General features: G+C 53.0%; 1 protein-coding gene across 4 annotated transcripts in view; it reads left to right on the top strand.

Annotated features, from left to right (window-relative positions):
* Nucleotides 1-24,400, top strand: part of PIK3C2B (phosphatidylinositol-4-phosphate 3-kinase catalytic subunit type 2 beta) — a 65,911-nt gene that overhangs the window by 35,837 nt on the left and 5,674 nt on the right. For all 4 annotated transcript variants that reach the window (XM_086693895.1, XM_086693893.1, XM_086693892.1 and 1 more), the window contains 19 exons: nucleotides 138-333; nucleotides 1,368-1,490; nucleotides 5,168-5,335; nucleotides 5,886-5,997; nucleotides 7,176-7,318; nucleotides 8,850-9,038; nucleotides 10,227-10,320; nucleotides 10,476-10,570; nucleotides 11,464-11,644; nucleotides 12,682-12,789; nucleotides 13,406-13,498; nucleotides 14,300-14,429; nucleotides 15,407-15,543; nucleotides 18,127-18,296; nucleotides 19,019-19,175; nucleotides 19,514-19,623; nucleotides 20,408-20,609; nucleotides 21,032-21,156; nucleotides 22,966-23,083. In XM_086693895.1, coding sequence (XP_086550021.1) covers nucleotides 138-333; nucleotides 1,368-1,490; nucleotides 5,168-5,335; nucleotides 5,886-5,997; nucleotides 7,176-7,318; nucleotides 8,850-9,038; nucleotides 10,227-10,320; nucleotides 10,476-10,570; nucleotides 11,464-11,644; nucleotides 12,682-12,789; nucleotides 13,406-13,498; nucleotides 14,300-14,429; nucleotides 15,407-15,543; nucleotides 18,127-18,296; nucleotides 19,019-19,175; nucleotides 19,514-19,623; nucleotides 20,408-20,609; nucleotides 21,032-21,156; nucleotides 22,966-23,083 — 2,651 coding nt within the window. The remainder of the gene's footprint in view (nucleotides 1-137; nucleotides 334-1,367; nucleotides 1,491-5,167; nucleotides 5,336-5,885; nucleotides 5,998-7,175; nucleotides 7,319-8,849; nucleotides 9,039-10,226; nucleotides 10,321-10,475; nucleotides 10,571-11,463; nucleotides 11,645-12,681; nucleotides 12,790-13,405; nucleotides 13,499-14,299; nucleotides 14,430-15,406; nucleotides 15,544-18,126; nucleotides 18,297-19,018; nucleotides 19,176-19,513; nucleotides 19,624-20,407; nucleotides 20,610-21,031; nucleotides 21,157-22,965; nucleotides 23,084-24,400) is intronic.

Here is a 24,400-nt window from a genome sequence, read left to right on the forward strand (position 1 = left end):
TGTCAGGGCTGTTAGAAACCGACTGGCATTTGGGGGCCACTGTCCTGGGGTATATACCATCGTAGCCAGTGCCATGGCAACAAGATGGGGCTTGTTGAGGCCTCGTGACCTTTCCTTCTGACCCCTTCCTTTCACAGAGAAGGTCGTGGAAGCTCTAACAGCTGCCATCTTGGATCTGGTGGAGCTATACTGCAGCACTTTCAATGCCGACTTCCAGACAGCCGTGCCCGGGAGCCGCAAGCACGATCTGGTCCAGGAGGCCTGCCACTTCACCGGGCCCCTGGCCTTCACCGTCTATGCCACCCACCGCATCCCCATCACCTGGGCCACCAGGTGAGCCCAGCGGGCTGAGTTTCACGTGCAGGTGGCTTCTCCCGTCTGCACGCATCCTGAGTTGATGGTCTGAGGCATGTGGTGCACCTCGGCCGAGCGGGGTGTGGGTTGGGACATCCCCAGGAGAGACAGAGGTCCCCCAGTGGGGGTATGGAGAAGAGGCTGCAGCAAGATGGGTTGAGATGGACCCGATCCTGCTGTGCCCTCTCTTTGCTGGTTGGTGCTGGTTGCATCGGCATCCCTGCCCCCCATTTATCCAAGGCCAGCTGATGGAGACACTGCGACAGATGGCCGCTTCCCAGATAGAGTGCATGCCCCAAGGCCAATGACTGCACTCCCTTGCAGATGCACAATGGGAGGGGGTGGGGAGGTGGGCGATGACCCTTTGTGGGGAGTTCCCTAGGCCTGCAGGGGTGGGTGGAGGGGGACGTTCTTGTGGTAATCCTCAGCTCCTCTGCCTGGTCCCCTGCATCCAGGGCCTAGGGGAAAAGGCATTTGGCTCCACCCCCACCCTTTCCGGACCCCCCTCCCTCTCCCTTCCCCCTCTCTCTTTGTTCCTCACTTAATGTATTCCTCTGGGCGATTGGCGGAGAACAAAGGAGGCAGCCTGGGAAACCAGGGCCTTCTCTGACCTCTTCTGTCAGGCACCTGTCACGAGCCACAGGGACCCCCATGTGTTGGCATTCACTTCGGCATATGTCGATTTCATCCCCCACCCTGGTCACCTGCGCATGCGCCTCTGTACGCAGACACCCCATGGGCTGCATCCGACTGTAAGGAGGAGGCTGCACGGCTAGTCCCCATAAAGAAGGGAGGAAAACCGAGGGCCCAGCGTGGAGCCTGAAGCTGGGCGGAGGGACCCAGATCCGAGTTGCTTCCCCTGGAGCACGCTTTCGCAAATCCAATTTGGCTGTCCTGTCCCGTGACCCCAGGGACCAGGGAGGAGTTTTAGCAGGAGAAATGGAGCTTGGCAGAGGTCGGGTGACTTAGATGGGGTTTGGGAGCTGAGTGTCCTTGCTCTCTTTCTGTTGCAGCTATGAAGATTTCTACCTCTCCTGCTCCCTCAGCCATGGCGGGAGGGAACTGTGCAGCCCCCTGCACACGCGAAGGGCTCACTTCTCCAAGTACCTCTTCCACCTCATCATCTGGGACCAGCAGTAAGCCCACCCCCCCCCCCCACCAGACCCCAGGGCCGGGGCCCCTGCAGACCCACACAGCCTCCCGCCTGTCCCCACCTCACCCCGCCCCTACCACCTGCATTAGACCAGGCTCCATCACTAACCCTACCCAAACAAGTCCAGCAGCCTCTCCACTTCCCAAACCTTTATTATTTTTTAATGTTTTATTTATTTTTTGAGAGAGGGAGAGCACGAGCGGGAGAGGGGCAGAGAGAGAGAGGGACAGAGGATCCCAAGCAAGCCCACGTGTGGGGCTCGAACTCACCAACTGGGATCATGACCTGAGCAGACGAGTGAAGTCCCACACTTAACCGACTGAGCCACCCGGGCGCCCTTACTTCCTTAACCTTTAAATGGGGACACATATCATTTCTACCTCTCAAGTTGTTATGAGACTCCAATGAAAAATATCCACAAGGACTCTCTCTGTACACCATAAAGGATCATATACAAGTTTAGTAGCTTTAATAATAATTGGTTGTCTTGACCTTGTCTCCCTTAAAAGGTTTAACTAGTCTGAGGGATTCTCATCCTCTTCCTTCTTCCCAAAGTTTTCATAGAATGCAGAGCGGGGCCTGTGCTTTCTTCCTCCGAGATAGGAAAGGAAAGGTCGTCCAGAAGAAAGAATAATGGCCTGGGAGCCACAGGAATAAAGCTGTATTTCTAGATCTGTCTCTAGACCTACGTTCCCTTTTGCCTCTCTGTGCCTCAAACTGTAAAGTGGGGACATGTGTCTAATTCAGAGGCAGTTGTGGCATTGAAATGAAATAGGTTATATATATAACTATGAAACCACAAGCACAAGATAGTATTAATCAGCATTTATTAACAATAATTTGCTATTGGGATGTCAGGCGTCAGCCAAGCAAAGCAAGAAGGAAATGGAGATGAGCGGCCTTGAATGGTACTCTGCAGGTGTTTGGCTGCCCCCTGCCTTTTCTGTGCTGCGCACCCCCCCCCAACCGCTGTCAGAAAGCCCCTTGTTTGCTGCCCCCCTCCCCTCCACCAGCGTCACTTCCCCAGACTGACTGTGTGTCAGTCCTTATGTGCAGAGCAGAACTGGAACTTCAGTATTTGGAGTGCAGATCAGAGACTGAATGGGGTCCTTGGGGAGGCCAAGGTTGCCAAAATAGGTCGATGGAGAGCCTGTGCAAACCCCGGGAGAGGAAGGTTATTGTACAGGTGAACAGCTTGGGGGGGCAGACCCCTTCTTCTGTCTTCACACATGTGGAATTCAGAGAGCAAAAAAAGTGTAAATAAAGCTTTAATCCAACACCTGCCAGGGCAGGAGAGACTCCTTGGAGGCAGGGGATGGCTGCCTTAAAAGGCTTTGGACTTTTCCACTTCCCTCCCTCTGGCCTCAATTACTACCACTGCCCAGAGAATTATGCTATACGGTGCTCCAGTCTGGGCGGACCCCACAAAATTGCCGTTAGACCCAGGAGTGGAGGCATCCTGGCCTCTCTGACCTCAGCCTGCCTCTCCGACCTCAGCCTGCCTACTCGGTGGGCCTCCTTTCGCTCCCTGTCTTGGATTCAGCCTCGAATCCCAAAGGGCTGGTCGCTGCCTATAGCCTTTTCCTCTCGGCACTCCTCACCCACATGCCCCATGGAGACTCTTAGCGCTTTCCTGGTCAAGATCAAGGCATTTGGGAGAAGATGCTATAGCGTAGGGTTCAAAGCACAGGCGTGGGCGCACTCACCCTTTCTTACTGTAGGTGGAAACTTGGGCATAATAGAGCTTACCTTACAGGGCTGTTTGAGACCCTTTGGGACATTGCAAGCGTGTGGCACCGTACCTAGCACGTGATAAAAGCTCTCTTCTTCTCTGTTGTCATCTTTGTAGCTGAGGAAACCTTCTCCGTTCTGGTTTCCCTGTTGCAAGTGACTTACACAGCGATTGAGAAACAGAGGTATCTGTGCATGCAAATCCTGTCTGCATGGCCCAGTTCCAGGGCAGAAGCCTTAGGTCACATAGCAAAAAGCACACAACGTAGACAGCCGTCACACAAGGGAAACTGTGTTCTCCTCTCCACTGATGAGGAAACAGGTGCAGAGATGTGAGGCGTTCCAAGGTTGCAAGTGGCAAAACCAGGACTGGAACCCGCACATCCCAGGAGCCCTTCCTGGAGGAGGCAGCCCTTGTGATATGATGTTGAGGAAGGGCTGCAGAGGGAGGGAGAGGGCTTTCTCCGGCAGGGAGGAGGTTCAGGCTGCAGTCTGTACTGGTTATCCTGACCCGCCCCAGCTGACAGTCGTGGGAGAGGTCTGGGAATGCCAGGCAGACTCCAGCACTGAGAAGGGGACTCTGGCTGGTTCTAGGGCTCGGGGCTTTGGTGTCTTCACTCCCCTCTGCCTCCAGAGGCAAAGCTGGGGAAGCCTCTTCTCGGGCTGACGAGAGAGGGGTCGGGGCCAGCCCCGTCTCCACTTTGCTGTGGGATCAGCTGACTCTTGTAGCAACAGCACAGGGATCAGCTAACTCTCAAAATAGGCCCAGCAGTCGCACTCTGCCTGGCCTCCCCACCCCCCCCCCCCAAGCCCGGCCTGGCGTGGCTGCTGATGGGGCCCTAATTATAGCTGCGGGCCCCCGAGTACAGGCAGCTGGGGCAGAGCAGGGCTCTGCCAGTCTCTGGTGGGTGGGAGGGAGTGCCTCACTCAGGTGGAGATTTTCCTGCAGGAGTGAGGGGTAGCAGTGGAGGGAGGCTGCTTGATCAGGAAACCGCGACCCTGGGTTGGCCGGCCTGCCTCTGTGCCCTCTGGCTGGCGGGGAGGGCGTGACAGTGTGGACTTTGGCCCAGGGACAGCTTCCCCAAAAGGTAACGTGGGTCCTCCCTCGCTTTCTACAGCTTCCCTCCTCTCTCTATCTCACTCCACCCTGGCTCCTTATCCTGAAGTTGGAGGGAGTGGCTGGGCATGATTCCGGGGACCGGGGGCCACCCCCGGAGAGCACTTTTGGACTTGGGTAGTGGCAAGGCTTTATGTGGCTTAGTTCTTATCTCTGGCCACTTTGCTTCCTCTGCCCCAGGGACTTTGGGAAGCCTCTTCTCTTTATCCCTTTGGCTTTGAAAATGTTTTGGGGTGAGAACAAACCATCTGGTGCCCTGGGGGTTGGGAGACGAGGGGACAGGAGAGGACGGACAGGTGGGAGGACTGTCTGGAGGAGGGTGACCTGAGGGCAAAGAACACACGGCTGCTTCTTCCTGGTTGCTTTCAGCCTGGGGAGTGGGGGAGGGATGAGGATTGTTCAGTGCGGAAGGATTCTCAAAAGGAGCAGCTTCTTGGTGACCCTCTGCAGAAATCCTAAAACAAGGGAAGGAGTATGGCTCATAGTATGGAACCTGCAATCACCTGAACTCTGAGGTGGCTCTGGCTACCCACGTTCTGTCTGGTCACCATGGGGAGCCTCAGAATCAGGATGTCAGCCTCGCTGTACTGAGAGGCTGCAAAAAGCAGCATACTGTGCTTCTGGGAGCACCCCGTGGGGGTTTTGCCTCTGGTTCAGGACCCATCCTGGTTCTGCAAGAAGGCTTCCCCAGGGAGCACATCTGATATCCCAAGAGACAGGTCAAGTTCTCGGCCTCCACTTGACTTCCTGGGCCACCTGTCCTTTGAACCCCCAGGATGGCACTTCCTGATTTGGTTTCCTGTTCTCCCTAGGATCTGCTTCCCTGTGCAGGTGAACCGGCTGCCTCGGGAGACCCTGCTGTGTGCCACGCTCTATGCTCTGCCCATCCCCCTGCCTGGGAGCTCCTCTGAGGCCAATAAGCAGCGGCGTGTGCCCGAAGCCCTGGGCTGGGTCACTACCCCGCTCTTCAATTTCAGGCAGTACGTGGTTTTCAGGGCAGCGGCGTTTTTGGCCTTGGAAAGGAAGGAGGGGGATAGAGAGAGGGGCCGCACTGACCAATGCCCCTTGGGAGGGTTGGCCACTTGGGGCTCACCAACAGAGCCCAAAGGGCCGTGGCCCTGGTGGAGGGGACCAAGGCACGGGACTAGAGACCAGGACAGTTCATGTAACCAAGAGCTTTCTGGGCAGGACTTGGCGGCACAGGAGGGTTGTGCGGGGGGGTGGGGCATGGAAATGTAGTGCTCCAGTAATGTGTTATCCGGTGATGTCATTGGAGGGGCCTCAGAGGTCATCTAGTCGAGCTCTCTGCTTCATGGGGCATCCCAACTACCAGGTCATCCAGAGGCTTCCTGGAAGGGGTGTGCTTTTTTAGGACCTAGAAGAAGGAAAAGCCTATGGTCTTAAGGGGAGAACAACAGAAAGGAGTTGGGTGATAGCTTCAAAGGCAGATTTTTGGATGGGGGAGCAGGAGGAAAACCACCTCCTTTGCCATTGCATTTGTTGGCTTATCCCCCACTGCATCCTCCTTAGAGTCCTGACCTGTGGTCGGAAGCTTCTGGGCTTATGGCCAGCAACACAGGAAAACCCCAGTGCCCGTTGGAGCGCGCCTAATTTCCACCAGCCAGATAGCGTCATCCTGCAGGTGAGACTCCAGCCCCGGGGCCCTCCATCCTACCCACTGCTCAGGACTGCTCAAGAGTCAGCTCCATATTTTCTACCTTCAGGTTTGGGCTAGAAGGGTAAGAGAAAGAGCTGGGCCATTGGGCACAGGATGGCGATGCGATCAAAGCAGCTGGGTGAATGTGGTTGGACCGGCAGTCCCGGAGTGGGAGAGTTCTGTGGAATCTGTGTGCCGTCTCCTGGAGGTCAACTTGGACTTCAAGGAGCCTGAAGGCAGGGGCCTGAGCACCCACCCCCAGCCAGAGCTCAGTGTTGAACCCTCATGTTGCTGAGTCTGTTAAATCTGAGCTGTTCCCCCTTGGAGCCTGAGGGGAAGCCCTCCGGGAGTCCCTCAGTGCTCTACGGGGTAGACCCATTCTCTGTGGAGAGGAGGAGGGGGTGGTTAAGCCCAAAGCCTATTTACCGGCTTCTGGCTCCCTTTTATGATCACAAGATGCTTTGGTACGGAATATGGAACATCAAAGTGGATATAGAATGAGAGAGAGTGGAAGCTCCAGAGGCAGGCATCTTTGTCTATCTTAACTAACTGTACTCAATGCCCAGGACCTAGAAAAATGCTTGGCACATATCAGGGGTCAATAAACATCTGTCGAAGGAGGGAACGTAGAACTCTTTTTGAGAACCGGCTCACTCAGCTCTGATACCCAGTTTCGGAGGATGGGCACCGGGTAGCATGGAGGAAGGGGACTCAGGATCACAGGGTTTAGAGTTGGTAGGGCCCTCACCGGGCGTGTGGTCCCACCTCCCATCAGGCAGCAGTGTGGTTCCAGGGCTCCTGAAGGCTCCCTAGCGTTGGCTTGGAGGCTCCCGCTGGCTCAACCTGGTGACAGTTCTGTTCAAAGTTCTGGTCTGGGGCCAGTTCCCCCTCCCCCCCCCCCCCATACATCTCAGCCCAACCTCTTTCTCAGTTGCCCAATTTTTCTCCCTCTCTCTGTTTTCTCACTTTTTTGCCGGAAGGGACTTTAAGGACCGCCAAGTCCATCAGCATTATTTTATAGACAAAGAACCTGCAGGGAAGGGGAGGTGGGGGAGAAGGGCAGGACCCCCCCGTGTGCGACAGAGAAGCTGGAGACCCGGGAGGTGGCATTCCTCACTCACCTGCCTGTCCTCTCTCCTCGCTTCTCTGATGCCATCTTCCAGATTGACTTCCCCACCTCAGCCTTCGACATCAAGTTCACCAGCCCCCCTGGAGACAAGTTCAGCCCCCGCTATGAGTTTGGCAGCCTCCGAGAGGAAGACCAGCGTGTGCTTAAGAACATCATGCAGAAGGAGTCCTTGTACTGGTGGGTCCAGGGGTCTTCCCCATGTGTGGCTCAGGCTGTTCTATCCGACCTCTCACCTGCCAGCTCAGGTTCCTGCCTTGGGAGCGGAGGTGGAATGGAGTGGGCATTGCCCCTGGGCAGGAAGCAGGAGGGGGAGGGCTCTGCTGAGGGCAATCTCCAGGCTTTTTTCATGAGCTGACACTAGGCAGAATGGAGAGGCCAGAGTCAGGAAATTAGATCTAGGAATGCCCATCCCCACCGTGGGGGCCTGACTCAGACTCCGTCCTCTGGCCCCAGAGGACCAGAGCTTTGCCCCACGCCCCAGATATGCTGTCTACTACCTGTTGTATCCATGGGGGCAGCTGGCTCCTGCCCTCACCACCCTGCCTCCTCCTGCCCCTTCCACACCCACAGCCTTTGCATTTCTCTGGCCCTGCCACTTTCCAAAAAGGATCGGGTGTCAGGGCAAGCTGGCAGCCCTCAGGGGTGAGTGAGTCCAAGCTGATGTCATCCCTGGGGCTGCTTTTCTCACTAGGATTGGAGGGGGTCGGGTGAGGAAGCCAGAGCTGGATTTGCTGGTAGGATGGGGCTCTCCCCGTGTAGCTCTCTGGCTCCTGCATGGCCCTAAGGCATGTCTGTAGGGGAAGGGTCGGGGGACAAGGAGACAGGGCTCATCTCATGTCCCACCCAGGGAGCCAGAGTAGCTGAGTGACTAGAGACCCTCCCCACCCCCACTCCTCTGCTGACCCCTTGCTTCATTAGCCCCTCAGCTCCTTTCTCCCATTAGACACCTGATCTCAGGCAAGGCTTAATTAGCTGTGGGTTCTATCAAACCTCCAGCTGGCCCCAGGAAAGCCCCAGAGGCTTCACAGCCATCCAGACCCTGACGTGTGGGGACCACTGCCCTCTGGTGGCTCAACTTGGGAGTGATGTTCTGAGGGCATCCACAGGAGGGGTAGCAAATTTGGTGCCCTTGGCTTTTTTGTCTCTCTGACTGAGAGACGTCCCGAAATGTCAGGATCAAAGATCCTGGCCCCAGTTCCCAATCTTTGCTTCACACATTGCAATCACCCTAGGGATCTCTTGAAATGTTATTTATTTATTTATTTATTTTCGAGAGAGACAGAGAGAACGTGAGCAGGGCAGGGGCAGAGAGAGAGGGAGAGCGAGAATCCCAAGCAGGCTCCATGGTGTCAGCACAGAGCCCAATGCGGGGCTCGAACTCCCGAAACCGTGAGATCGTGACCTGAGCCGAAACCAAGAGTTGGACACTTAACCGACTGAGCCACCCAGGCACCCCTAGGGATCTTTTGAAAATACCGACGCCTGGTTTCCCCAGATGCCTGGTTTCCCCAGGCCTTCTGACTCAGCTGGTGTTCCCTGTGGCCCAGGCATGGGGACTTCACAAAATTCCCCAGGTGGTTGTAATGTGCAGCAAGGTGTGGGGACCTCTGAATGGGAGAATGTGTAGCATTCTCTTGGAGAGTAAGTAACCCTGCCCTCTGGCTGAAGGTGTTCTCTCTCACCTCCTCCCCTAACACCCCCACGGCAGGCTCACTGATGCTGACAAGAAGCGCCTGTGGGAGAAGCGATACTATTGCCACTCGGAGGTGAGCTCACTCCCCCTGGTGCTCGCCAGCGCCCCCAGCTGGGAGTGGGCTTGCCTGCCCGACATCTATGCTCTCCTGAAGCAGTGGACCCACATGAACCACCAGGATGCCCTGGGGCTCCTGCATGCCACGTGAGTTGTAACACCCACCTCTCCTGACCATGTGTCCTTCCAGAAGCCGGGGCTTAGCCCTGCCCATTGCTAACCTGAGCCAGCCCTGGGGAAAATGGTAAAGTGGGCTAGGAAATTCAGGGCTCTTTCACTTCTCCTTTGTTGCTTTTTCTTTGTCTCATTTCCCCGCAGCGTTCTATTGTGAACATTTTTCAAGCATGCTACAGAACTGAAAAATTTGCAGTGAACATCCATGGACCCGCCACCTAGATTCTGACCGTTTTCACTCTTTGCTATATTTGTTTTATTGCGTATCCAACCATCAATCCATCTTCTTTTGTAATACATTTTAGTCTAAGCTGCAGACATCCTCCTTCCCTCCCAAATACTCCAGCATATCTATATCATTTAACTAGAACTCAGTATTTGTTTTTTCTTTTGAGGCCAAATTTACATACAAGGAAATGCCTGAGCCTTAACCTGTACACTTGCTGTTGATAGGCGCACACGCACCCGTGTGTAACCCAAACCTTACCACTTAGTTCAACTTTAAAGTCCTCTCTCCCTCTTTCCCTCCGAAGGGTCCTCTGGGGACATGTGCCTCCCAGTATCAGACCCCTGGGCTGCCTTTTCCAGATGGTCCCCAGTGTTCTTGGCTTCTTTCGTGCTGCTCTTAGTAATTAAAATGTACCCGATCCATGTGTCTTGCCTTCAGGACTTTTTGAGGCAACGCTTTTGCTCATCTCTGCTAAACTAAATTCTGCCAAGGGGGTACTGGCTTATATGAAACTCTGTGATTCTCCATTCTTCGCCTGGCCGGTTTTGCATTAAAGGATGGTACCAAGAAGACACAATCATGCTTTAATCCACACAGGGGCTCTCTGATGACGGGAATTTCTGGCACAGGGAGAGTTAAGGAGACGATGTTCAGGAATGGGGTTGAAGACCTTGTCCGGTTTTCTTTAAGTCCTACCAGGAATGATGGTGGCCACCCTCCTGTTTCCCCAGCGGCCCCATGCCGGCTCTGACCAGGAGACAGGGCCATTCTCAAGGGTTGCTCTCCAGACAAGGTGCTGAGGATTGCAGATTCCGAGAGGCCTTGCCTTCTCTCCACCTGTGTCTCTGAAGCCCAGGTGTGAGGGTGCTTGCTCACTCCTGTGTCGCAGCACCCGCGACTGGGTCGTCAGAGTGCTGGGCTCTGTTTTGTAGCTTCCCGGACCAGGAGGTGCGTCGTATGGCCGTCCAGTGGATCGGCTCGCTGTCGGATGCTGAACTCCTCGACTACTTGCCGCAGCTCGTGCAGGTGGGCAGACCGGCCTTCCCTCCAGTTCTGATGATCCCTTCCCCAGGCCCCACGTCAGTCTGCGTTGTCCTTGTGGGACCCAGGGTCCCCAGGATAGTGGCAGGTGTACACTGAGGACAGTCAATACATCGTCCTACTCCCGTTCCCCTCCACAGGCCCTGAAGTATGAGTGCTACCTGGACAGCCCCTTGGTGCGATTCCTCCTGAAACGAGCCGTCTCGGACTTGAGAGTGACCCACTACTTCTTCTGGTAAGACCGTGTGCGGAGGTGGGAGGCAGACCTGCATCTTTAACTCGGGAGTATGTTACCCTTAGGTGTGCAAGGGCGGGGAGCTAAGCCGTCTGGGTCCCCGTGTGTTGCTAACTTACTATGTGGCCACGGGCTAGCACCTTTTCCTTGGTGGGGGGAAGGGGGTCTCAGTCCCAAGGGCACAGCGAGGGTCATCCCTGGCCCTCCCTTCCACCCACACGTGGCAGAAATATAAAGGGGGTGCCTGGGTGGCTCAGTCGGTGAAGCGTCCGACTTCAGCTCAGGTCACGATCTCGCGGTCCGTGAGTTCAAGCCCCGCATCGGGCTCTGTGCTGTCAGCTCAGAGCCTGGAGCCTGTTTCCGATTCTGTGTCTCCCCCTGTCTCTCTGCCCCTCCCCCGATTTCGCTCTGTCTCTCAAAAATAAATAAAAACTTCAAAAAAAATTAAAAAGAAAAGAAAAAGAAATATAAAGGAGAGGGGTGCCTGGGTGGCTCAGTCGGTGAAGTGTCCGACTTCAGCTCAGGTCGCGATCTCACAGTTCGTGGGTTCGAGCCCCGCATTGGGCTCTCTGCTGTCAGCACAGAGCCCGCTTCGGATCTTCTGTCTCCCTCTGTCTGCCTCCCCGACTCTCTCTCTCTCTCTCAAAAATAAAGAAACATTTAGAAAAATATATATAAAGGAGAAATGAAATGCCGGGGGGCTTTGAGCTCTAATAAAGGCAAAGTGGACACAGACTGGGATGCTGATGAACACTTCTGTATGCGTGCAGAGTTTATTTTCCTCCCAGCTTTGGGGTGGGTTTTCCAGGGAGCTGGATCTGACCCCATCCCCCCCATTACACACCCTTACCTTTGATCCCCAGTCCTGACTCCCCACTCCCTTTGCCTTGCAGGTTGCTGAAGGATGGCCTCAAGGACTCTCAGTTCAGCATCCGCTACCAATATCTGCTGGCAGCCTTGTTGTGCTGCTGTGGCAAGGGGCTGAGAGAGGAATTTAACCGCCAGTGCTGGCTTGTCAACACCCTGGCTAAGCTGGCCCAGCAGGTCCGAGAGGCTGCCCCATCTGCACGGCAGGTGAGTGGGGTGGGGCCGCCTCTACCCATTTCTGGTCCCCGGCTTTTGTCACTAGTCATTAACTCCTTAGAAATCCTGGCCAGCAGGATGGTGCTTGACCATCTGTGATTTAGGGACTGGAAGGAGGTGCCTCTGCCTCTAACCTGCAGGCCACAGAATTGACAGTCTGCAAACTGGATACAGCCCCTGGATGTGTTTTGTTTGGCCTGCAAAGTATTCCATTTTTATTTAACGGCTTGCCTTAAAGGCTAAGCACATTTGTGTAAGTTGTTCACTGCACAAGAGCACCCAGCCAGAGAGGGCGAGTGTGGGCTGAAATCTAGTTCTTCTTTGTTCACTGTGCTATGAGGTGTAGCTCAGGGCCGCCGCTACCCAGAGCAGGGACCTTTATCTGTTTGTACAACCGGGCTGTGTTAGGCCAACAGTGTTCCTGGATGCTAACATTTAAAAATTGGGAGAATTTAGGGGCGCCTGGGTGGCTCAGTCGGTTAAGCGTCCGACTTCAGCCCAGATCACGATCTCATGGTCCGTGAGTTCGAGCCCCGCGTCGGGCTCTGTGCTGACAGCTCAGAGCCTGGAGCCTGCTTTGGATTCTGTGTCTCCCTCTCTCTCTCTGCTCCTCCCCCATTCATGCTCTGTCTCTGTCTCAAAAATAAATAAACATTTAAAAAAAAATAAAAATAAAAATTGGGAGAATTTAAAGTCCAGATTGCCGGCTTTTCTTGGCAACAGCCTGAGCAGCACCACCCCCTTGAGATGCACCTGCTCTCTCAGTTATTGTAGCCTGCCTCACACTGTTGTGTCATCTGCCTCGCTTCTGTAGCTGTCTGGGCTTGCTGCCCACGCGCTGTCCCAGGCACGACACCCCAGGCTGGGGTGCTTTTCCTTCTTCACGGTCTCCTGGGGGGTGTCCGCACTTCTCAGATGGCGGTTTTCATACCAACCACTATATGGCGCCCACCTCTGGGAGGGGCCTGGTTCCTAGGGGAGCTTACGGGCACCCCTCTGACCCCTACTTTTTCCCCCCTCCCTCTCAGGGGATCCTCCGCACGGGCCTGGAGGAGGTGAGGCAGTTCTTTGCCCTCAACGGCTCCTGCCGCCTGCCACTCAGCCCTAGTCTGCTGGTTAAGGGCATCGTGCCCAGGGTGAGTGACTGGTGGGTTTGGGGCTCTCGGAGCAGGGAGGGCTCGTGGAGGCGAGGCCCTCCCACCCTGGTTATTGACAGATATGAGGAAGAAAGGCATATCGGGGCCACTTCTCGGCCCTCGCACGTACGGACTTTTGTCTGACAGCCGCGCACGCTGGAGGAATTGGGTCGGGGGCTGATGACGCTGCGTTTAAGTCCAGGCTGGTGATAATGACAGCAGCTGTCCTCTGTCACTGCCGAGTACCGCCTTGTGCCCACGCTGTTCTGAGTGCTTTACGCTGGTTATCCCATTTTACCCTCACACCCCTTACGGAGTTGGTACTGTTGTGAGCCCCATTTTACAGAGGCGTAAGACTGAGGTATAGATGGGAGTCACGTACTAGTAGGTTGTCTGCCGAAGGGATGGGAGCGTGGATGTCAGGGCCGAGGCCGTAACTAACCAAAGCAGGGCAGTGGACCCAGCGGCGGTGGGGGCGGGGGGTGGAAGGAAGCAGTGCGGGCTCCCGAGAAACCCGGCACAAACAACGAGCAGGCCAACGGGCAGCAGCTTGACCCACGATGCTGAGGCCATTTTCCTTCGTGACCCCCCGTCACTACTCTGTCTCCCATGGCAGGACTGTTCCTACTTCAACTCCAACGCCGTCCCCCTCAAGCTCTCCTTCCAAAACGTGGATCCCCTGGGTGAGAACATCCGTGTCATCTTCAAGGTGAGGACACTTCTCAAGCCTGGGGGGATGAAGGTGGTAGAGGGAAGGGGAGAAAGGGGGTCGAAGGGTGTCAGGAGCCCCAGGGCAGTTGTCATCCTCTTACCGGGTGCTACCATTTTCACATGTGGAAGACTATCAGGTGACAAAGGAGATAGACTAATTCTGCGTGGGCGCCGCGGGCCAGGAACAGAATGTTGGCAGGTGGAATGAGGCAACTGGCTGCTCCGTGTACCAAAAGAAGAGCTTTCTAGGGGGCAGGGCTGTCCCGACGGTGAATGGATGCAGTGGTGATCTGCTTGTACCCAAGGGCGTTCAAGCAGAGGCTGAATCACTGCACCACAGCAAGGTTGAAAAGGAAATTAAGATAACAGGTGCAGGTTGGACTAGATGAACCCTCGGGTCCTTTCTACCGGATGCATCCATACAGCTGAGAAGTAAATGATAGTCGGAGAGCAGATAATCTAGAGGGGGAGGTGAAATGCATGTATGCGACTTTGTAACTTCCTTATTGGCCGTGTGTAAGTTCCACACCCAAGGTATAAATGCTCCAATTTAAAAAAGGCTTGATGATCAGGAATTTGAATTCAGGTGGGGATGTGGGATTGAAGAAAGAGCCGAAACATCACGTGGGCAAATGTGATTACTGACCCATCTCTGGTCGGTTGAGCTGGTGTGAGGTGAGACGGGAGGTGGCAAAACCGGACGGTCCCCTGTCACTGTTTGGGCCAATGTGGTTCTCTTGGGGGGTCTGGGAGCCGGGGGAGGCAGTGGAGATGAGCTCTGGTCATTTTCTTCCTCCAGTGCGGGGACGACCTTCGCCAGGACATGCTAACCCTGCAGATGATTCGCATCATGAGCAAGATCTGGGTCCAAGAGGGGCTGGATATGCGCATGGTCATTTTCCGCTGCTTCTCCACTGGCCGGGGGAGAGGTCAGTTGGGAGTGGATGGAGGGCACCCCTTTGCTTACTGGCCTTCTGCCCGTCCCCCAGCATGAATTGTGTACTTCTCCAGAAAAATAAAAAGGGCAAGATTATTTCAATAGAAGCTGTGGGATGGCATTAAAAAAAGGAAGGCATGGCAGAGCGAGAAACTGGAATAAAATAAAACAGACTGGCAGACATAACAGCCAACCTAGTGTGTAGACTTTGGGTTCTGATTCAAACCAACCAACCATAGAGAGGTATTTTTTTGAGACGCTAGGGGGGAATTCAAATATAGACTGACTTAGGGTAAAGAATAATCGTTAATTTTTTGGATGTGCTAATGGCATGGTGGTTATGTCTTTGTTAGATGTACTTGAAATATTTATGAGTGAAATGACAGGCCTGGGATTCGTAACAGGGCACCTGTCTGGCTCAGTGGGTAGAGCATGCAACTTTTGATCTCAGGGTTGTGAGTTCAAGCCCCACATTGGGCGCAGGGCTTACTTTAAAGAAGGAAAAAAAAAAACCTCCAAGAAGGAGGGAAAAAGCAGGGTTGGGTGGGTGAAATAGGTGAAACAAGATTAGCAAAATGTTGATAATTTTTGAAGCTGGGTGATGGTTATGTGTGAATTCATGATACCTTTCTCTATTCATATGTGTGTGTATGTAACGTGTTCATACATATATATGAATAATTATTCTTGAACATGATTCGCATATTCCCATAGTAAAAGTTAGTTCATAGCCGCTGCTCTTTTTTTGTTTCTAAGGGAGACCAAAGAGTCCCAGGGGCCCAGTGTGGACAATGAGGCTTGGGGAATGGTATTCCTCCTAGTGCTATCCTTTTCCCCTTATTATCAGACTTTATCCAAATATCCTAGAGCCTAATTTACAGGGAAGCATCCAGCGAGGCTCCTGTGGTTCTCTCCCCACGGTCCCCTTTGCTCTGCCCTGGACTGCCCTACCCGTGCTTTCTCTCCCAGGGATGGTGGAGATGATCCCCAATGCTGAGACGCTGCGCAAGATCCAGGTGGAGCACGGGGTGACCGGTTCCTTCAAGGACCGGCCCCTGGCAGACTGGCTGCAGAAACACAACCCCGGGGAGGACGAGTATGAGAAGGTAGGGTTGCGGGTAGGGGCGAGGCAGGGTGGGGTGCGCCCGCCTCGGGCACATTGCTGTGTTAATGCAAGACCTTGCACACGCACGGAGGAGACGGCTCAGCTGTGCCGGGAGGAAAGAATCTGTCCCCTGAGCCACTGGAATGCTTCTCCTTCTGTCCTTCTATCTTCTCCTTCTGTGGCTATCCTCTGCTTGATGTCAGAGCTTGTTTTTTTTTTAAAATAAAGTATAAACCGCTCATGTCACTTCCCTGTGTCTGAAAAGGTAAGTCCAGCTTCCGTAGCCCGCTATACAAAGCCTTTGGTGATCCCGCCCCGCCTGCCCCTACCGTATCATCCACCATGCCTCCTCTCTTATGATAACTTATGTCCCAGCCATGTGTTCCCTTCCCCATTCCTCAAAATGCACCCTCTCTACGTTGCCACATTCCAGATCCTCTACCCTTGGAGAGGAGCAATATGGATTTTTTTCCTCCCGCCCCTCCATCCCATATGCTATTTATTAGTAACGTACATTTTTCAGGCATTAAATGGCCACCATGCAGAGGCACCGTGCTTGGTGCTGGAATTATGATTTCTTCTGGCCGATGTAATAAAAAGTCAAAAAAAAAAAACCATGATAGAAGTACGTACAGCAAGAATACACAGAGAAACCAACTCTGTGTCTTTGTGTTTAATATCAGTCTTTCAAAGGTAGCCTCTCAGCTCTTCTAGGCTTTCTGCTAGAATAGTGCCAGTGGTCTCTTCTGATGACTTCCAGTAGGAAAGAGCTGAGAGCTGTTTGTCTCCTGGCCACTCCGCAAAGAGAGTTTCCCACAGCCTTCAAGTGAAAGCCCCTTAAATCAGGAGAGCGCCCTTGACCTGGTGAGATTTCCTGCAGTTATACTCCACATGACTCCGGTGGTGACACTTGAGTCACTTACCCACGGGCATATCACTATTTTGTGAGTCAAGAGAGGATGCATTTGGGGTAGAAGGAATATCTGTGGCGGGAAAACAAGCTGATAGACGTGAAGGTCCAGACTGGGAGGTGACGGGTTGTGTTCCTTCTTGAGAGGTTTGTCTTCAGTCATCTATTTCCCTTTCCTAAGAATAGTCTTTTTCTTCCAGAAGGCGCATTCTGTGATTTTATAGATTTTCTGTTCTTAGATTCCTGTGGATTAGTCACCTGGTTCAATTAGACAAGTGGCAGGAGTTTCTGGTGGCTAGTTTTTTTTTTTTTATTAAAATATATTTTTCTAAGTTTTTATTTATTTGACAGAGGGAGGAAGGGAAGGGCAGAAGGGAGGGGCAGAGAGAGGGAGAGAGAGAATCCCAAGCAGGCTCTGCACTGTCAGTGCAAAGCCCAATGTGGGGTTCGAACTCTCCAACCGTGAAATCATGACCTGAACTGAAACCAAGAGTCGGACGCTTAACCAACTGAGCCACCCAGGCACCCCCCTGTGTGGCTAGTTTTGAAACAGGCCTTGTGGATGGCCAAGAAGCTGCAGGGAGAGAAGACCCCCAAAACCCTGGGGAGAGAAAAGAGTGAGCATTGAGTGAACAGTGATAGCAAGTGGGGCTTTTGGGGCTCAGTGGGGGGGTTGGAGGGGTTGTGGGAACTGGGAGGGCCTGGGACTCAAGGCCCTGAAGGATGAGTGGAAGTTTGCAGGAAGAGGCTGGTGGGGGTGGGGGGGCGGCACACATTCCCTATTTGGAAAGCTTTCTCTCATTCTCAAGTCTGTACATTCCTCATTGGCTATGACAGTTTTTACCCTCTGCTGATGGGTCTTTCTTGATTTCTTAAGAATTCTATGAACCACACAAAGAGGATTCATAGGGTGAAAGGTATCCATGTGCTAATTCCGTTATTTTTACCTCTTGGAAAGACAAATAAGGGGACGGAGGCTGACCTGATCACATAAGGTGGACCGAACCCCTTAGCCCCTCTCCCCCTGCTTTAAACTTAAAAATATCCTCACGCAGTTTACCGACTAGAGATGTCCGATTTTCAAGTGTAAAACACCCCTAGGAGTGTTGAGCTGGCTCAGCTCTTCTTTGGTGTGAAATGACTTCAATTAGATTAGTGCTGAGCTGCTGCCAGTAACTGTGGGTAAGGGAGGTGTCTGTGAGGCAGGGGGAAGCCTGGAAGAATTCTGAGCAGGGTCAGGAATGGACCCTTGAGTTGACTGCCTCAGCGCTCTGCTTGAGTCGAGATGGTCACAGCCGTTTGGGAACGTCGTAAGCATTAGTCTTCCTATCTAACAAGGTCTCTTCCGTCTGGGCTGGTCAAGTCTGGGCTCCAGATGAGCTCATGGGCTTTCCAACCAGTGTCCCTAGGAGAAACAAAGGTGCAGAAGAAGGTGAATTGCAGATCAAGTGGCGGAGATATACTTACAAGCCCTCTGTCTCCTTATGCCCCGTAAGACAGGGGAGAACTTTCTATGTGCCTGAGTGTGTATGTCCATACACGATGAAGGCTGAACGGGCAGGTGTGAGGTGCCGTGGGGGCTCACGAGGGCCGAATTCAGTCTGGCTGTGGCCCCTGGAGTCCCTCGGATCCGGCTTTATGTCCTGCCCTCCCATCTGCCTGCCTTCCTCCCAGGCTGTGGAGAACTTCATCTACTCCTGTGCTGGCTGCTGCGTGGCCACGTACGTCTTGGGCATCTGTGACCGGCACAATGACAATATCATGCTGAAGACCACGGGCCACATGTTCCACATAGATTTTGGCCGCTTCCTGGGCCATGCACAGATGTTTGGCAACATCAAGCGGTAAGTGGTCTCCTGAAGCCAGGCTGTGTGCGTAGGGCAGGGAGGTCAGTAGAAATGGTTCAGCACTGAACACAAGCCTGTAACGGAAGGGGCTGTACTTCAGTCCCTGAGCTGAGCAGCTCCGGAGAAGGGAAGCCTGCTACAGAGGTCAAGTCCTTGCGAGGCCTTGCAGATGAAGGTGGGGACAAGCTCTTCTCCCTCCGTGCTGAGGAGCGAGCAGAGGGAAACGGGCCCAAACCACAGCAAAAGGGAACGCGATTAGACATCCAGGAAAAAATACTGGTAGCTCACGGACAGGGAATCACTGAAGGATGTCTCTGGGGATCTTTTTTTAAAAACTTCTTTTTCTTTCTTTTAACGTTTATTTATTTTTGAGAGAGAGACAGAGCACAAGCAGGGGAGGGGCAGAGAGAGAGGGAGGCACAGAATCTGAAGCGGGCGCCAGGCTCCGAGCTGTCAGCACAGAGCCCGATGCGGGGCTCAAACTCACGAACCGTGAGGTCATGACCCGAGGCGAAGTCGGATGCTCAACCGACTGAACCACCCAGGTGCCCCTCTGGGGATCTTTTAAGATTAAGGTAGGAAGAGAAAAAGGATAAAGTTAGAGCCTCGTCTCCCCAGGTTCCCACAAGTGTTGAGGGGAACCATTCTCTGATGTAACCCCACAAGGTGGGCTTCCTCCTCCATGTTGACCTTCTACCTGTATGTTCCCCTTGGCCCAGGGACCGTGCCCCCTTTGTCTTCACCTCGGATATGGCGTATGTCATCAACGGGGGTGACAAGCCTTCCAGCCGCTTCCATGATTTTGTTGACCTTTGCTGCCAAGCCTACAACCTCATTCGCAAGCACACCCACCTCTTCCTCAACCTTCTGGGCCTGGTGAGGAGTTCCATCTCTCTCTGAACCCCTCCCTCTTATCATCTGGCACCTTCTTTAAGACTCACCTGTCTGGCTTCAGAGGATTTCTGGAGATCTGTTTCTCTGAGGTCTAGATAAAGGCAGGGCCCAGACTACTGGTGACCGTGGTGTCTGGGCAATGTCTGGCTTCCTGCCCCAGCCCCTCCATTCCTGTGGCCTTTCTAGCCACTGCCCACGGCATCTGTCTACCGCCTTCTAAGAGGGTTAGGGAGCCTCGCTATAGAAAATAGCAGGGGAAGAAGCACCAAGAATTCCTGGCTGTTCCAGGTGCCCTCTCTCCAACTTTGCTTTTCTCCTAGATGTTGTCCTGTGGGATCCCCGAGCTCTCAGACCTGGAGGACCTCAAATATGTGTATGATGCTCTGAGGCCTCAGGACACAGAGGCCAATGCTACTACCTACTTCACTAGGTAATACCCTGTGCACAGAACAGCGCTGCCCACCCCGAGTAATTCATGTCCGGGCTGCCTGGAGGAGGATGGGGAGGAGTAGGCCTGGGGAGACAGGAAAGGCTTAGCTCAGATGGCAGAGCTTAGAGTCGACAACACGTGTCATCCTGACTTTGCCTCTGCCTTTAGGGAGGTTACTTGACTTCTCTGACTCAGTTGTTGGTGCTGAGCTTTGTGTGTACAGAGCCATTGCAATCTCTTACTTGCGTTCTTGCTAGGTGCTGGTCAAAGACTTTGTTGATGGGGTTGATCGTGGGTTTTCCTTAGGGTTCGGCTCTCTGGATCAGAGCCTTTCCGTTTATCAAAACGTGGAGTTCCATGGTTCCATGTTCCCACATTTGACAATGTGTTCTAACATAGAACCTCTCCTTTTGATCAGAAGTCTGTAGATTGAACGGTGCTTGGTGAGGCTTCACTGTACTGGATGTCTACTATATATAGACCTTTACATGCCGACCCTGTGGTGGAATCCCTCATTCCTTCCTACCTTGGTTTAACCATCCAAAGATGCTCAGGAGGGCAGCGAGGGGAGATAAGCCCCCAGGATTCACATGAAGAAATTGCATGTAGATGATCACGTGCCCGTCGAGCACTCTACGAGGATATTCCCCAGGGAAAATGATTCTGTCTGAACTGCGTGGGGGTCTCAGGTGTCAGACGATATTCGCTGAGCTAGCTGTGTCCAGCCAGTGGGGACTTGGGTCCACAGTTACATCTTTTCATTCCCATCGTCCTGCACCAACAGGTTGATTGAGTCCAGCCTGGGCAGTGTAGCCACAAAGCTCAATTTCTTCATCCATAATCTGGCTCAGATGAAATTCACAGGCTCAGACGACCGGCTGACCCTTTCCTTTGCCCCCCGAACACACACGCTCAAGAGCTCTGGCCGCATCAGTGATGTCTTCCTCTGCCGCCACGAGAAGATTTTCCACCCCAACAAGGGCTACGTAAGTGTCTTCTCCAATATGACCCTGCCTTGCTCCCCACCGCCCCCGGCGTATTGGGATTGCGTCTCTTCACATCCACACGTGGGCACTGGAGTCGTGAGCATCCCGTGCCAGGAGCCACGCAGTCACAGACCACTTCCCTCTCCCGTGCCCAAGTGGGCTGCTGGAATCAGGGAGCTGAACTGAGTGGTTATTCCCTCTGGGTCAAAGATCCTATGAAACATGTATAGGAAATCTTTGCTTTTCAGATCCCTGCACATGTAAGGTCTATCCTCTTCTTCTTTGGAGGCACTTTTGCTCTTTTCCTTCTGGAAAGGGTATTCCCCCAACACACACGCACACCCTCTTCTGTTCCCTCACCTACTCCCTTCATTGGGTGCACAGGGGTTGGCAGGTACTGTCTAAGACTTGGACCTTTGCAGGTTTATGTGGTGAAGGTGATGCGAGAGAATGCTCACGAGGCCACTTACATCCAACGGACGTTTGAAGAGTTCCAGGAATTACACAATAAGCTGCGGCTGCTCTTCCCTTCTTCCCTTTTGCCCAGGTAGCTGTCCCCTCTCTTCTCTGCACAGGGAGATCCTGGGGAGGGAGACCGGAGCTGCAGAGGGCCCGGGGGCTGGGGGGGGGGGGAGGGGGGGGGTTGGGGGGTACTGCAGGATCCTGAAAGTACCTTTTCCGAGATCTGTTTGGTTTTCTTGGCCTGGTGATCAGTGTGATGGCAAGTGCCCCCCCCCACTGCTGGCCTGTATCTCCTGACTTTCTCAGCCCAGTCTTGAAAATAAGCTTGAGCCCACCCGCCAGAAGGAGAGAAAACTGGGTCTAAGAGGACTGACCGAATCTTTGTTTCAAAGTTTCTTCTCTTTTTTTTTTTTTTAATGTTTGTTTATTTTTGAGAGAGAGAGAGAGAGACAGAGCGTGAGTGGGGGAGGAACAGAGAGAGGGAGGAACAGAGAGGGAGACCCTGAAGCCAAAGCAGGCTCCAGGTTCTGAACTGTCAGCACAGAGCCCGACGCAGGGCTCAAACTCACCAGCCGTGAGATCATGACCTGAGCCGAAGTCAGACACTTGATCGACTGGGTCACCCAGGAGCCCCTCAAAGTTTCTGGTCTTTTATTTTTTTTTTTTTAATTTTTTTTTCAACATTTATTTATTTTTGGGACAGAGAGAGACAGAGCATGAACAGGGGAGGGGCAGAGAGAGAGGGAGACACAGAATCGGAAACAGGCTCCAGGCTCTGAGCCATCAGCCCAGAGCCTGACGCGGGGCTCGAACTCCCGGACCGCGAGATCGTGACCTGGCTGAAGTCGGACGCTTAACCGACTGCGCCACCCAGGCGCCCCTCTGGTCTTTTAAAGAGTAAAAGAGAAATAAGCAAAATTTGATATATACATACAATAGAATGTTATGAAATCTTGAAAAGAAGGAAATTCTGGCACATGCTACAACATGGATGAGGCTTGAAGGACCTTACGCTAAGTGAAATAAGCCAGTCACAAAAAAGACAAATCTTGTGTCATATTCCACTTATATGAGGTCCTACAGTGACCAGATTCCTAGAGACCAAAAGTAGCATGGTGGCTACCGGGGCTTGGAGGGAGGAAGCGGAATGGGGAGTTGTTTAATGGGTACAGGGTTTCAGTCATGTGAGATGAGAGTTCTGGAGAGGGGCGCGGTGATGGCTGCACAGCTCCGTGAATGTGCTTCATGCCGCTGAACCGTACAGTTAAAAATGGTTAAGATGGGGCGTCTGGGTGGCCCAGTCGGTTAAGCGGCCGACTTCGGCTCAGGTCATGATCTTGCGGTCCGTGAGTTCGAGCCCCGCGTCGGGCTCTGTGCGGGCTCTGTGCGGGCTCTGTGCTGACAGCTCAGAGCCTCGAGCCTGTTTCAGATTCTGTGTCTCCCTCCCTCTGACCCTCCCCCGTTCATGCTCTGTCTCTCTCTGTCTCAAAAATAAACGTTAAAAAAAATTTTGTTTAAATGGTTAAGATGGTAAATTTTACGTTCTGTGTATGTCACCACAATTTTTTAAAATGATTTTTCAAATGAATTTTGGCCCTGGTGGGGAAAACTGCGAGCTCCTCCAGAGCCCCCGAGGCACTTCCGGGGAGCCACAGGACGCTGCCCATCAGCGTGGTTTTCTTGCCTGGCATCCCTGGAACTGCGGTGCGAGATGCTGCGGGAAGGAGTGTGTCGCTGGAGCAGACCCCGGGAGCTGCGGGAGGAATGGGGCCGGCTAGTGAGACGTGTGGGTCAGGTCGTTGAAAATGCCAATGAAAGGTGGCTAAAGCCTGTCGCCTCTTCTCTTTTCCCTTCTTGCCCCTCCGGCGTTCCCACGGCCCACCTGCCTCGCCAGCTTCCCTAGTCGCTTCGTGATTGGCCGCTCGAGGGGAGAGGCGGTGGCCGAGCGGCGGAGGGAGGAGTTAAACCGCTACATCTGGCACTTGACCCACGCAGCCCCAGAGGTGGCCGAGGTGAGTGGGCTCTCTCTTGCGGGCTGTTCAGGGAAGGTCTGGTTTGGTGGGGGGTGGGGGGGGTGGGGAGGGGTATGTAGTGGAAGCAGGGAGGATGCGCGCCCCCTGGCGGTCAAGGACGGGATTTGCGAGGAGGGCGGCGGCCGGCACAGCGAGGGAGGGAGGGGCGTGGCTGCAGCGCCTGGGGTCGTGCTGGTAAACGCTTTGAACGTGTGCTGTCTGGGGCAGGTATCAGAGGCGGTCTTGGAGTGCTAGGAGTATTCAGAACCTTGGGAAGGAAAGGAGATTTTTGAGCAGGTTGAGTGTGTATTTACCTAGATTTTTTTTTTTAAACAAATGGCATTGTAATTTGGTATTATAATGGGCATAAAAACCAACGTAGGCATCACGAGCCCCATACCCCCCCCCCCCCGACCCATCATCTAACCCCATTTCCGTGTTTCCTTCCTATTTGTCTATAGGCAAATGTGACTCTTACTGCTTTAGCTCCAATATCACTAGATAATATTTTTCTCACTTGGTGTTTATAATAAGCAGCACTTTGAATATCTGTACGAAATTATACTTTGACTTGCAATGCCAAAATCTCCTTAACCATTTGCTTCTTGAGAGAGAGATTATGCCTCCCCCCCTTTTTTTCACTATTAACGCGAGAGTAGGTATTTTCACACATTTTAGTTTTTGTTTTCCCTAACAGACTTAGGAACCATTCTTGAGAGTAGGATTCATGGGCTCTGTCCAGAGTTGGCTCAAATATTTCTCTGCTTGAAAGGTGTATGTGCGTCCATAGGGGAGGGGGCGGCACAAAAGAACAGACTGCTTTTGACCTGATGTGACTTAGGTTTTTTTTTTTTTTTCCTTTTTGAAGAACTTTTGTTATGAGAACTTTCAAACATCTAGAGAAGCAGAGAAGCAGTATAGTGAGTGCCTATATCTGCATCACCCAAACAGTTAATGTTTTGCCCTATTTGCTTCATCTCTTTTTGTATGAAGTATTTTAAACTAAATCCCAGACATCATGACATTCTATCCCTAAATACTATGTATTTTTATAAAGCTATAGAAATCATACCATCTAATATATAGTCCATATTGAAAATCTCCCTGTCATCCCCCAAATTCTTTTTACTGAATTGGTTGGTTTGAGCCATGGCTGGTTGGCCATGAGATCATGGCTGGTTGGTTTGAGCCATGATCCAAATAAGAAGTGCATAAGATATTTGGTGGTTCCGTTTTATCAAGTTTTTTTAAATCTGGAATAGTCCCTTGCCTTTTTTTATGGGTCCGTTGCCTTCTTGAAGAGTGACTCTGTGTCTG

This window comes from Puma concolor, chromosome E4 (assembly GCF_028749965.1).
Source record: "Puma concolor isolate L17-30 chromosome E4, mPumCon1.1.hap2, whole genome shotgun sequence".
NCBI lineage: Eukaryota > Metazoa > Chordata > Mammalia > Carnivora > Felidae > Puma > Puma concolor.